At 44.9% G+C, this 14,330-nt stretch overlaps 1 protein-coding gene across 1 annotated transcript in view; it reads left to right on the top strand.

The window, feature by feature from the left end:
• Positions 1-3,073: 3,073 nt before the first annotated feature.
• WNT5B (Wnt family member 5B) overlaps positions 3,074-14,330 on the top strand; it is a 128,783-nt gene continuing 117,526 nt past the window's right edge. Inside the window, exon 1 of the mRNA XM_081957263.1 lies at positions 3,074-3,271. Within this exon, the coding sequence (XP_081813389.1) occupies positions 3,266-3,271 (6 nt within the window). The 5' untranslated portion in view covers positions 3,074-3,265. The remainder of the gene's footprint in view (positions 3,272-14,330) is intronic.

The raw sequence follows: 14,330 nt of genomic DNA, 5'->3' as shown, positions 1-14,330 counted from the left end.
GATATGGAGGAGAAGAAAGGGAAGGATTGGGACAGGAGAGCCAGAAGACGACAGCCAGGACCGCCAGAGGATTATTAAGTGCTGGAACAAGGCTAATATGGGCCCCTTCACCTACACAGGGACACACGTTTCTCGTTTTTCCTTGCATTATTTAGCTCCACATTTTTGAGGTGACCTTCCATCGCTATTCATAAACTAAAATGAAATATAAAGTATCTCCATGAACGAAATGAAACAAAACTTGCAAACTTAAATTAATAAGTAATAATGAAATTAAAATTCAATAATTCCCATAAATAACGGTTCACTGAGTTTCAGATTGTTATGTCAAACAAGGCTGTAAGACGGCTTTGCTATACACACAAAGTAGAGAGTATGAAATATATATGTATGTATGTATGTATATATGTATGATATATGTGTGTGTGTGTTGTATTTGTGCTGATATATATATAGCTCATCACAGAAAACCATCCAGGCAGAAACCCATATTTTTATTTTTAATGTTGCCTTTTTATATTTGTGTTGTATTTGTGCTGATAAAATAAAGGGAGACTAGTATAGATCCATTTCGAGCTATTTAGCTCTCATCAGCTAGCCATACCCTTACTGGGATTCGAACCTGGGCTGTATTATACACCAGGCAAGAGTCTTAGCCACTATGATGAGCCACTGTGATGAGCCGAAAGGACAGAAAGAGGGAGGAGTGAGCTCCCTCCCATATTAGGTCATACCAGGGGTTGTAACACAAACACATACTTATTTCCCTGGCTCAGCTGATAAAGGAGGAGAAGCCTGTGGCATAGTGGCTATATATCCAATATTGTTTTTCTTTTTAAAAAATTTGGTTTTATACATTTTTTTAAAAGATTCTCCTTCATGGGCCCCGTTTAAACTCCATGGACCCCTGGAACAATGTACCGGCTACACCCCTCCCCTCTCCTCAGGCCTGACGACAGCAGGCAACAAAGGCTCCAAGGGTTGGGAAGGAAGGCCCCCTTGCAAGAGGCGAATGAGTGAGGGGGAGGCGAGGGAAGGGGTCGCAGTTTGCCGCCCCCCCCCCCGGACAACAGCGGCCGCATTCTGGAGCAGGGGTCTCCCAATTTGGGCAATTTTAAGCTTTGGAGGACTTGAACTCCCAGAATTCCCCAGCCAGCAAAGCTCTCCTCAGGCCTGAGGCAACAAACACTCCAAGGCTTGGGAAGAAACTGGGCCGTTGCAAGAGGCAAAGGAGTGGGGAGGAGGGGAGCGGAGGGGGTCGCAGTTTGGTTCCCAGACAGCTGCGGCTGCATTCTGGAGCAGGGGTCTCCAACCTGGCCAACTTTCATTGGAGGACTTCAACTCCCAGAATTCCCTAGCCATAAGGTGACCAACTTTTTTACAATGAAAAGGAGGACAAAACACGTTCTATTGTCCAAAATGCTAAGGTGACCAACTTTTTTACAATGAAAAGAAGGACAAATAAATTGGGAAAAATATATCGTAAATAAAAGAAATATTGTATTCATTGCAACAATAATACACTGAAATATAATATATGCATAATAAAAACATTTGCAACATTTTATATTGTAATTATGCTTACATGCCTGTTAATTATTATTTAAATGAGTACTTTTCCATTGAATTAATATTTTTTGTCAATGTATCATCTTCTAACAATATATTGAAATATCTGAACAAGAAATATCCTTCATATTGAATTTTACGGCAAGTGCTGCAGCTAGAGTATCAACATTCAATCTCGATTTCTCACTTGTCGAAAAATCATTGGCAATTGAAAAAAAACTCTTTCAACTGCTGCATTAGTTCCAGGGCAGCACAACGTAAATTGAACAAGTATAAATAAATGTTCACATGGAATATGTTCATTTTTGAAATTGCTGAAAATATCCACCCATCTTTTATCAATTTCAACATGTTGATTTTCCCATTGTATTAATTTTTCAGAATTTAAATATACATTCAATATACTTGTGATGAAGTAAAAAAAACACCATTAAAAACTGTTTAATAAAACGTGAATTGTACTTACCTCTGTATAACTGAATATTCACTGAGAAAGAAATAATTATTGTGAGTCATTCAATTGCCGACGTGCCATGAGTCTACTGCGTGTGTATGTGCCGTGTTGTGTTTCAGTAAGAAGTAAACAAAGCCACTTGCACGCGGCGCTCTCTCTCAAGGTCTCCCGTGCGGAGTGTATGCGTCTCATAATCACGTCTTATACCGCACTATACCGAGTCTTGACGAATTGTCATGTCAAATACAAATATGTCACATAACGCGCAACAGATTAGTCTTCAAATATCGAAAAGGAGGACATGTAGGAGGACACTTTTCAAGGGAGGACAGAACTTACAAAAGAAGGATTGTCCTCCCTAAAGGAGGACAATTGGTCACCTTACTAGCCAGCATGCATGCTGGCTGGGGAATTCTGGGAGTTCAAGTCCTCCAGGCTTAAAGTTGCCCAAGTTGGAGACCCCTGTTCTAGAGCAGTGTTTCTCAACCTTGGCAACTTGAAGATGTCTGGACTTCAACTCCCAGAATTCCCCAACCAGCTGGCTGGGGAATTCTGGGAGTTGAAGTCCGGACATCTTCAAGTTGCCAAGGTTGAGAAACACTGCTCTAGAGGAACCTGCACAGACGGGGTAGTGGGGCGGGGGGGGGGAGGGAGAGGGATTTCAGGTTGCGCTGGGAGGACCTCAGGATCGGACGGGGCAGAGGGAAGGCGAAGGGGCCTGAGGGAGGGAAGGGGGGGAAGGACTGCCCGGGCGGTGCCCATCGCTGGCGAGGCTGCGGGGCGGGCGTGTGGTGGTGCTGGTGGGGGAAGCCTGTGGGAAGGGAGGAGAGGCGGGCGCGGGGCGTGAGGGGAGGCGGGCCAGAGCCTCTTTCGGAGCCCCCGGCATCGCCACGCCTGCCTGCCACAACTCCGCGCGCTCCGTCGCGGCTGCAGCAGCGGACGAAACTTCAGCGGCCCGTCTGAGCTGCGCGGGTCGAGCCGGGAATCCCTTCACGGGCAGCCCCGGGAGAAGCTAATCCGGCGGCCGAAGCGAGGGGATCGGGCGGAGGAGAGCTCAGACAGAGGCGGCCCGGCTCCGCGGCCTCCCGCCTTGACCTTGCCTCGTCTGGCCGGGCGCCCTCCTCCTCCTCCTCCTCCTCGCCCGCCCAGCCAACGACTCACCTGCCGCGCCGCCGGGACTAATTCGAGAGAGGCGGCCGAAGCGGGCAGCCGCGCATCGCCTCGCCGGCTGGGCGTCGCCAGATGCAGGTAAGGGCGCCCTTTCCGAGCAAGGCGGCTCCAAGCGGGTGCCGGGCTCCCACGGACGGGCTCCTCGAGGGGCGTCTGCGGCGGTTTCTGGAACCAAATTTAGCCGAGATTAAACTCTTTCTGCCCCCGTGCCCGCGTTCACACGTTACGCTCTCTTCCCGGGAACGCAACACGTGTCGGCGTCCTCCCGGGCGCTGCAAAGGAGGCAGGGCAGGCGTGAGGGAAGGGGTGCTCCGGGCCGGGGTTTATTCCGGATCGGGCTCTGGATCTTGCTTTCTTCGGGGCGCATCTCTCTGTAGGAACGCGGAGTTGGGATTCTCTGGAAGGTGCACGGAGTGGGAGCGTCTTTCCGTTACGGGGGGGGGGGGAGAGTAAATTTCCGTAAGGAATGGCCTGTGGAGATTCTCAGTCATCCAGGACGTGCTTGTCCCAAAGGTGCTTTTTTTGTTTTTTCCAAGAGGCAACTGGACCTTTCTTCAGAAGCTGAAGAAGCTTCTGGGATGAGAAGTGAAACCTCTTCAAAGAAAAACCAGTTGCCTCTTGAAATAAAAGCACCATTGGGTTCCCCAAAGGAACTGTTGCATGGGGGTTGGGGGGTGGTGGAGGGAACTTGCTCCTGAAGCGGAAAACTTCTGTGTGTTTGCAAAAAATCCCGCTGCTGTTCTCACTTTTGCCGGCGAGGCTAAATCTCTGCACCTTTGTTTGAGCGCAGTAAGCTCCGCTGGAATCATTGGGAGGGGGCTGGGGCAGTGAGTTTGGGGCAGAGAAAGGGACCAGACAAGTAGGGATTTTTTAAAACAGTAACAGAATTGGAAGGGACCTTAGAGGTCATCTAGTCCTACCCCCTGCTCACATAGGAGACCTATACTAAGGATTTGAACTGCCGAGGCTTTTCCGGGATGTGGGAGGCAAACCAAATGGATTTCACGGGATTCGGGAAGTGAACTTCTTACATTCAGTGGAGGACCTTGGAAAAAAAGAGCTCAGCGCCCACCTAAAGCCATTGTAATCTATCCGCCTTGAGTTCTTCCAGTTTTGTGTTTGAAAGGGATCCTGACAGGTAATGCAGTGGAGAGCAGGTGCAGGATTTGTCCAAAACAGAAGCAGAGTTAGCAAATATCATTTGCTGTCATTTACCCATCCATCCCCAAGTTACGAAGAATCTGCAGCCTTTTTTATTTTTAGAATTAAAGTAATTATAATTAGTTCACCCAACAGGTAGAAATGGGACAATATTTTGAATATAGAGGAAGGACTGAGGGCTTTGTCCTTAGGTGCAGGATTATAATAAACTTTAGGTCCTTGTTTGGTTTCCTGATTGAAATCCAATTCCTCTGTTTCACATTTCGATGCGCGTTAGGGATTGACAACCAGTATCATGTGCTAATGTTAAAATGAGGAGCCTTGAGACAGCTGGTAAGACGGCTGGGCTGAACTCCTGTCTGCTTCCCTTCTTGTCTGGGTGATGGAAGTGGTCTCCAGCATTGAGACTCCTGAAGGACACTTTGCTCTGCTTGGCCTCTTTTCATTTTGGGTGGTCCTTCTCATCCCATTTTGGGTGACGTCCAGAATTTCCAACAGGATGATGTCTTGACAGATGAATAAAAGCAGTGACGTAACCTTTGATACAGCGCAGCTGTTTTTGGAACAACGCTGCAAGGATGCTTGTGGCTCTGATCATGACATCAAGGTAGAGCAAAAGAGATTCTGTTCAGCCTCTAGAGCTATGTCTCCCATTTCAGGCTTCTGGTAGAATCGGTCCGTGCAATGTTTGTGGGTTTCTAGGCACCCCATTTGGCCTTTGGCAACGGAAGGATGCTAGCCTACAAGGAGCCAATCCTGGATTGAAGGAAAGCAATTTATTAGGTCCTTAGGGACTAGACCTTTCTCCTTTTACAGTGAGAACAAGGTTAGCAGGGTAGAGACCGCAGGTTAATTTAATTACTGAAAGAGCCCTGTGTAAAAACAATGGGAGGGAGGGATCTTACCTGTTACTCAGTTCAGGAGCAGGTAATACCCAGCCTACAAGCATGGGGAGATATCTAAATACTATTCAGATGGCATAAATCAAGCCAGTTCTGGTACTGCTTGGACCTCATTCATATAATTCCCTAGCCAGCAAGACAAAAATATAGAATCATGTGGCCTGGTTTTGGGGCCACTTAGATTCTAAATTTTTGTAATTGCACATAGTAATTGCAATTTTGGAATTGCAAATAGTTGACTGTTTTCCTTTCTATTTTCTTAATAAGTATCCATTCTAGAGGTCAATAACCTTTGTTTATATGCTAGTTTTAGTTTGTGTGTAAGCAATGAAATGGTATTGGGGAAACAGAGTTGTGCCCTAAAGTATGGTGGCATATGACAACTCAGATCTGATTGTCTTTGATAAGGGGTTGAGTTGAAGAAAGTCAATAGGCCAAGTGCCCAATGCTACTGTCCTAACTTATCTCTTGTGGCTGCTTTAAAAATGTATGATTAGAAATCCAGCTATGGATTGTATGTATGTTGTTGTTAGTTACAAAGTTGTGTCCAACCCATCACGACCGCATGGACAACATTCCTCCAGGCCCTCCTGTCCTCTGCCATCCTCTGGAGTCCATTTAAGCTCACGCCTACTGCTTCAGTGACTCCATCCAGCCACCTCATTCTCTCTCGTCCCCTTCTTCTTTTGCCCTCAATCGTTCCCAGCATTAGGCTCTTCTCCAGTGAGTCCTTCCTTCTCATTAGGTGGCCAAAGTATTTGAGTTTCATCTTCAGGATCTGGCCTTCTAAAGAGTAGTCAGGGTTGATCTCCTCTAGGACTAACCGGTTTGATCACCTTGCAGTCCAAGGGACTCGCAGGAGTCTTCTCCAGCACCAGAGTTCAAAGGCCTCAATTCTTTGGCGCTCAGCCTTTCTTATGGTCCAACCTTCACAGCCACACATTGCAACTGGGAAAACCGTAGCCTTGACTATACACACTTATGTTGGCAGGGTGAGGTCTCTGCTTTTTAGTGTGCTGTCTAGATTTGCCACGTATGCATCTTGTATGTATAAATCTTGTAGGTACATATGCATATATTTATATATATTTGTCAACTTTATATCCCACTTTTCTTAAACCATCTACTTCCGGAGGCTTTCCAAAGAATGGTCTTTCCATTTCTATAATTTCCACACAACACAGACAGCAATTATGTGAGCTGTAACTTCTGGAGGGTATCCATTGCTGATGGCTATCCTGCTGAGAAAGTCAAAATTATCTCTGTGTTGTAGCAGTGCTTGGTCAAAGATAAAATAGGCCCCATTCAACCCAACCATATTTGGTTAAATGAATTGGGGTGGCTTTTAAATATACAGCAGAGCTGGGCTTGATATATGCCATATTATTCCCCTGCTTGTACAGCAGTGTGTATACACATTATGACAGGCTTTTGGCTACTAGACTTAAGTACAACTTCTGCTCTTCCCCCTTATCTGTACTTTATATAGATAGTACTTCTTCTCATGTATATGCAACAAGCAGCTGTATTTGCCTTCTCAGTTTTGTTGACCCAGTTGTAAACAGTATGATTGATGCTGCTTGTGATAGTGTCTCAACAGATGGCACTTGTGCTTTGCACAACCAACTTCCCCCTTGCACTGAAGTGGAATTTACTTCTCGTTTCAGATTAAGTTATTGAATTAGGGTAGTTTAGATTGCTGTGGTCTTTGAAGCTGCATATGGCCTCTTACTGGTATCATAATGACTTAGACATACTTTTTCGGAGCAGTAAAACTGTCTTTGGGCTATAATATGTCAGTCTGGGAATCTTCTCTACAGTATACAGAAAACCTTGCCTGCACAGGAAAATTCAGAATGTAAAACGAAGGTTTACGGTTGTCTTGATCCCTTGTTTTCTTTATGAAGGAATGTTTTATATGGAGGGGCATTTTGCTATATCAGCCGAGACCTGCAATTTGAAGTGGAACAGTTCAAGTCTTTGGAGAGAACCAAATATATTTTTTTACAGAGTTGCAGGATTATTTGGTCTGATTTATAGAAGTCTTTGTTTCCATTCGGTGTTCGCCTGCAGCTTTTAAAGCCGCCACTCTATCGCTCATTCGAGCGTCTGGGTATGAGAGAATGTTCAATGGCTCTTGAGTTAAATAGGGCTAGTAGATGCTTAGACTGGACTCCAGAGGATTTTTAGAGGACAGGAAGGCCTGGAGGAACGTTGTCCATAGGGTCGCGATGTGTCAAACAGAGTGGCGGGATTCGGCCAGTTTGCACTACTTCGGGAGAACTGGTTGTTAACTTTCAGAGCAGTTTGGGGAACTGGTTGTTGGAAGAAATCATTAGGCAGAGAACCGGTTGTTAAATTATTTGAATCCCACCACTGGTCAGACATGACTTTACAACTAACAACAACAACAACAGATGCTTAGAAACAGTGGTGAAATTCAATTTTTTTACACCTGGTTCTGTGGGCGTGGCTTGGTGGGCATGGTGTGGCTTGGTTGGCATGGCTTGGTGGGTGTGGCAGGGGAAGGATACTGCAAAATCTCTATTCACTCCCCACTCCAGGGGAAGGATACTGCAAAATCTCCATTCCCACCCGACTCGGTTCAGCCAGAGGTGACATTTGATGGTTCTCCAAACTACTCAAAATTTCCGCTAGCGGTTCTCCAGAACCTGTCAGAACCTGCTGGATTTCACCCCTGCTTAGAAGGTTCGAAAGAGGAGTGGGATGGAAAGCAAAACATAGCGAGCAATAGATTCAAACCCAGAATATGACTTCTTGGGTGAAAACCTGGGATGATTGGATCAAAGAAGAAGAGAGATCACTTGAAGGCCTTGCAAACAAGCGAAGCCTCATCCATGGGATGCAGGCAGCATGGAAAGCCATGCCCCCTCTGGGCCATGGAAAAACATATCTCCACCAGTGGTGGGATTCAGATAATTTAACAACCGATTCTCTGCCCTAATGATCGGATGGGTGGGTGTGGTCATGGTGGGTGTGGTCATGGTGGGTGTGACCATCGTGGGTGTGGTCAGGGGTATGACAGGCAGCACTCAGCCTCCAGCACCCCCCAGGGAGCAAAAATGGGGTGCGCCACCCCCTACCCCCAAGTCCTGTTTTGGGCCTAGTAGGTCTCCCTGCACTTACCTGGGAGCCAAAATGTGGCATGTGGGGACTCCTGGAAGGGGCGGTTCAGGAAAGGGTAGGGCTGCCAGCAATTTAACAATCAGTTTGCCCGAACTGGCTGAATCCCACCACTTCTCTCCATGGATGCGGTCCCTGGTACCCAAAAGATTGGGGGCTACTCCTCTAGGTGGTGTATGAAAACAGCCACTGCAGCAATGCAGCAGTAACAATAATGTACAATAAAAGAATTACTTGTGAAGATGTCTATGGAGATTCTCAGTCATCCAGGTCACTCTTGTCCCAAAGGTGCTTTTCAAAAGACAATTGGACTTCCTTGGTTCCCCCCCCCCCCTTTAATCATTCAAGAAGCTGAACTGAAGAAGCTTCTTGGATTAGAAGTGAAACATTTTCAAGGGAAAAAAATACCAAGAAAGTCCAGTTGCCTTTTGAAAAGCACCTTTGGGATAGTTGTGAAGGTGGCAGAACCTGCTGAAATGGCTAGATTGATTTGTTGAATTAGAGAAAAGGGTAATACCTACGTTTATCAGTCACTGGAAAACCTTTGTGGACATTTTATGTCAAAAAGAAAAAAAATATATGAACTTGTGATTTTTGCTTTTGTTGGTTAGTTAGGGTAGATTATAGAAAAAAAGAGGTCACGATGAAACTTTGGATAACTGCTGTGGAGAAGTTCAAAAGCCACTTCTTTATATCTTTCTTTATATATTGTTCATTTTTTATATACTTTTTGCTTCTTTGTTTCTTCTTTGTTTCTTCTTTTTTTATTTGTTTTAGTGTACCTTTTTAAAAGTTTCCATAAAAATACATACCACAGAGAGAGAGGGGAGACGGAGGGAAAGAGAGAGAGAGAGAGAGATGATGACTGACTCAGTCTAAAAGTGATCATATAAAGTATAAAAACAAGCTCACCTTTAGTAACGTGGGCATTCTTACCCACACTTTAAGTTTTGACAAACCAATTATATACTTGCACAATGATTTTTATCTCTGAGCACTATATACATAACAGCTATAATTTCTGGTTTGCTGAGGATGTGTTTGGTGTTTGGTGAGGTCATATAGTTTCCTTTTCTATATTGGACAAGCCAAACATTTCAACAGATACATCGGCTGGACACAGATTGTGTAGACTTGTCCCCTCTTTGGCTAACATTGCCTTGATTTTCCTCCATTAGCTTTAACTTACGTGCTGTAGAAAAACCTCAGCACTTCAAAATATTTTTTTCCACCAATGATAATATATATCTTCACTTGCCAAAACTGACCTAAAACGACTTGACATTTGTTATGGAATAAAGTATAAGTTGTTATCCTATCCTTTTTATACACATGTGTTCTATGATACTCCAAAGAACTTTTAAAATAAAAATGTGATAAAGTGAATTTCTCCCATTGTCCCGGTTCTGGAGAAATTGAAGAACTTTAGTGTTTCCCAGTTTCCATTGCAAAGATGTTATTGATTAAATACTGTACCTGGCTGTATGTCTTGAAAAATCAGGCAGTAAAGAGAGTTAGATTACTTCTATTATATTCAAAGAATTAAATAAACTAGCCTATATATATATAAATGTGTGTGTGTGTGTGTGTGTGTGTGTGTGTGTTCTAGTATAACTCTGGAATGCCTTGAGCAATTTCAACCAAACTTGGTACACAGATGACTTACTCTTTGGAGAAAAATACTGTAGGGGCAAGACATCCCTAACACCCCTTGGAGTTTGTGTTCTGTTAAGATGCAGCCCATTGTACCTTTAAATGGCTTCTACTGTACTGCTGTAAAATGGCTTCTACTGTACAGCGCAGTGGAGTTGCCATGATAATGGCTTCACGGTACTCCACAAGGGGGCTCCCTCTGATAAGGGGGAAAATTCAACATTAGAAATTACGTTTTGTCTGGACATTTTCCCCCTATAAATAAATACCCAGGTAATGCCGGGTTATCAGCTAGTATTAGATAAATATTTGGGAGCTACAGTAATACACCTGAGGCATCTCACACAGGGAATGGCAGTGTGTTAAAATAAAGAAAAATACTTACAAAATATTTAGAACCGAGTAATATACATAAATGACACCAGTGTATATTTTGCAAGTAAATATGCTTCACAGTTGCATTCCATAGAATAATCTCAGTTGGAAGAAAGTTTAGTGCAGGGGTGTCAAACTCAAGGCCCGCATCCCGCATCCCGCCCGTGAGATGCTTAGATTTGGTCCGCAGAGCTGTCCTGGAAACCGCGAAGGACCAGCCCGTGGTGCCTCTGCCAGCAAAAATGGAGCTTGGAAAAGCCACACATGGCCCTGCTGAACTCTATTTTCAGCTGCGATGGCCTCCTGCAACCCTCTGCCAGCAAAAAACCAGAGCTCTGATTTCACTGGCAGAGTGTTCAGGCCGCCACAGGCGACCCCGACACAAGTGATGTCAAGCTGGCCATGCCCACCTCTGGCTCCCTGAGGTAAAACAGAACCCTGATGCGACCCTCAATGAAATCGAGTTTGACACGACACCCCTGGTTTAGTGCCATCACTGAGGGAAAATATTTTGATCATATTCAACCAGATAGTTGTGTTAAATCAGAGTGTTGGAAATAAACTGATGCTTGTTTCCATTTTTGCTTTGGATACAAAGGCTTGATCTAGCCATTGGTTCTTTGTGGAGCAGCAGGGGGAACTCAGACTAGTCCTATGTCTACTCCAAGCAACTGCTTTCCTGAATATCATGGATAGCAGAAGAGAACAAATGTAGCAGCAGGTGATCCATGGGAAGAATAGAATTCTTGAGTAACCTAGAACCCTGTTGGTTCAAAATGATATATTTTGACCCATTTTAGAAATTTACTCCGGTTACTAAGTTTCAGAGGGATGCAGATGGAGGGAGGAAAATGTTTTGGATGGTTTGGCCTTCCTAATATAGCAATAGCACTTAGACATATACTGCTTCATAGTGCTTTACAGCCATCTCTAAGCGGTTTACAGAGACAGCATATTGCCCCCAACAATCTGGGTCCTCATTTTACCGACCTGGGGAGGATGGAAGGCTGAGTCAACCTTGAGCCGGTGAGAATCCAACAATACGGCACTCCAACCACTGCACTACCACTGATAACGTATCGTGTTCTTCTAGCACTGATAATGAAGGCACTTGAAGAAAGCGTCTCTGTTATAATTTTCAGAGACCACCTCAAACTTCAACACGAACCCGATCAAGTTCACTTGGTGTCAAGTTGCCATCTCCCTTTTGAATATCATCTAAACCATAAATTCTTATCCAGATTTCATAACTAATTTTTGGTCTGTCCATTTTACTCATAGCCTCTATATATGCAGTATCTGCTAAATAACTCTAGTATGTGGATACTCTTTTGGTCTGTTAGGTAGAGAATTCTTACCTACATGGACGTAACCAGCCACATGGACGTAACCAGGGGTGGGCTTCAAAAATTTCATCAACAGGTTCTCTGCCCGGTTGCTGGGTGGGCATGGCCTAGTCGGCCTCCTGCACCATGGTGGTGGTGGGGGGCAATGTCGCCTTCCTTGGGCTCTGGAGGCTTTCCTTGAGCCTCTGGGAGGGCGAAAATTGCTTCCCCCAGGCCCTCTAGAGGCTGGAAATGGGAGGCCCGTTTTCCCCCCTCCCAGAAGCCTTTGCGCGGGCCCTGCACTTACCTCGCATCCAAAATGGGCCGCATGGAGACCCCTGGAGGGGAGGGGTGAGAGGGCTGGGGCGGAGTGGGTAGGGTGGGCGGGGCCAGCCAGGGGTGAGATTTGGAGGTTCTCCAAACCAGCCATAACATTAGCTACGGGTTCTCCCGAACCCGGACGAACCTGTAGCAGCCCACCCCTGGATGTACCCAATGGGGAAAACTGATATATTGATCAGTTGATGTGAGTCACTCAAACTGAGATGTTACAGAGGTGCTTATGGAAGTAAAGATGAGAAGCAAAGCTGTGCGTGCAAAAATTTAAGCTTTTGGTATCCATAGAATCAATGCAGCCAATCCATATTTCACACATGAAACAACATGGAACAATAAGTGTGCCAATTATTAATGAAAGCAAGTTTTCATTACTTCCACAGCAAAAGTGAAGGAAAAAAAAATCTGAAGAGATCCAAGTGCCAATTCAGAAGAGGAGGCAAAACTGGACAGGCAGACTGGCTTCATTCCAGACCTAGATTTCCTGCCTTTCTAGGCTTCGTATCTCATGTTTCTGTGCCCAAGGGGGCCAAAAAGAGATCCCCCTTCTCTTAGAAAGGGGTACCTTCCAGTTCATCTAGTTCATGTAATACTATATAGCACATTCCTTTGGCTGTTCTATACTTGCTCAATTCATATATTTTATTTTTAGATTAACTCTTAACTGCAGAGTACGCAGTTGTGGAGGTTTTGTGAAAAGCTAGTTCTCATTTTTAAAAATATATTCTTTGCATATTCTGCCCTTTAAATATGCAGCATGCAAGTACTACTCACTTGTCATTAGGCCAAATCAAGTCCTTTCCCCAGGGACATTTTTCGGTGGCACACAGTTCTGTTTCGCATTTAGCATGTGCCTCGCATGCTACCTTGCAGGGCATTATTTAAATGGAAGGTCTATTGCACATTTCCCACAACCATGCAAAAAGATTCTGAGGTCAGGTCCTGATTTCCTAATGTTCATGGATAGTTCCATCCTTACATTGAGAATCCCATTGGAAGAGTCTCATACCTCACCCCGTTCAAATTGCTGTTTCAAGGAATTTTCTAAGTGGACAATCCTGACTGCCGTAAGTAAAGATGTGATATTTTGCTTCACTGGGCGGCTATTTATTGAACACAACACTGCACAAATTCCAGCTGTGTCGATCTCGCTCTCCAACATCTGTCCTGAAGATCTACAGTGGGGCTTTGAAACTCATCAAATTTGGTACTCTACACCTTTTGACGCAATTAAAAAAAATATCCCAGTATTCATTGTTTGTTCGGTACTCAACGTACAAGCTAGAACTTGTCATTGTTGGCTGCCTTGCAACTCACTACATTATTCCTTATGGGAAAAAATAATCATTATTTTTGGTACTGATCGTGCTTCCAGGAACTAATTAATGATGAATACCGAGATATTTCTGTAGTTCTGTGATGGCGAACCTATGGCACAGGTGCCACAGGTGGTACACAGAACCCTCTCCGTGGGCATGTATGCCGTCCCCCCAGCTCAGCTCTACTGTGCATGCATGCACGCGTCGGCCAGCTGATTTTGGGGTCTCTGCCACATATGCACGGGGGGGCAGGGCACATGCAGGAGATGTGCATGCATGCACGGGGTCTGCATGCACATGCACAAGGGACAGTACACCCCCTGTGGCCCATTTTTGCTCCTAGGAGGCTGCAGAGAGGCCTACTAGGCCCAAAACGGAGCACGGGGGTTGCGTGCGCATGTGAGGGTGGAGCAGAGGTACTGCAGGGGATCACATGCGTAGGGTGGTGGGGCATGCAGGGGGGTTCACACACACATTGCATTCAGCACGCAACGACAAGAAGTTTATCCATCACTGTTGTAGTTCGTGAAATCAATCAGTGGCTTCCAAAGATTGGATCAAATTGGTTTGTTTTTATATCTTCTGTATAATTTTGCATCATCTTTTGCCTGGTTGTTAATCAGACTGAATGGCATTTGTAGATGAAAAGTTGGGCTTGAATAGAAATTATTTTTAATTTTTAAAAAAACGGCATGAGTTGACATTAAGATGTCCTGTGCCCCGGTTTTGGATGCTGCTTGCTATAGATGGGGAAACGTAGAATCAACAGTTGTCGCAACCACATTTGTGTGGGTCCGCACTTTCTCTGAAAGTTAGAGCCTTGATCTTAATGTTCTTTCCATTTGAACCCCGGGGTGGGAGACTGAATGTGTTTTTCCTGTAAATAGCTTAATTGTTTCTGCTTAACAGCTTACCTGAGTAA

This window comes from Natrix helvetica (assembly GCF_964273705.1).
Source record: "Natrix helvetica genome assembly, chromosome: 6".
Taxonomy (NCBI): Eukaryota; Metazoa; Chordata; class Lepidosauria; order Squamata; family Natricidae; genus Natrix; species Natrix helvetica.
This window is presented reverse-complemented; position numbering and strand designations above follow the sequence as displayed.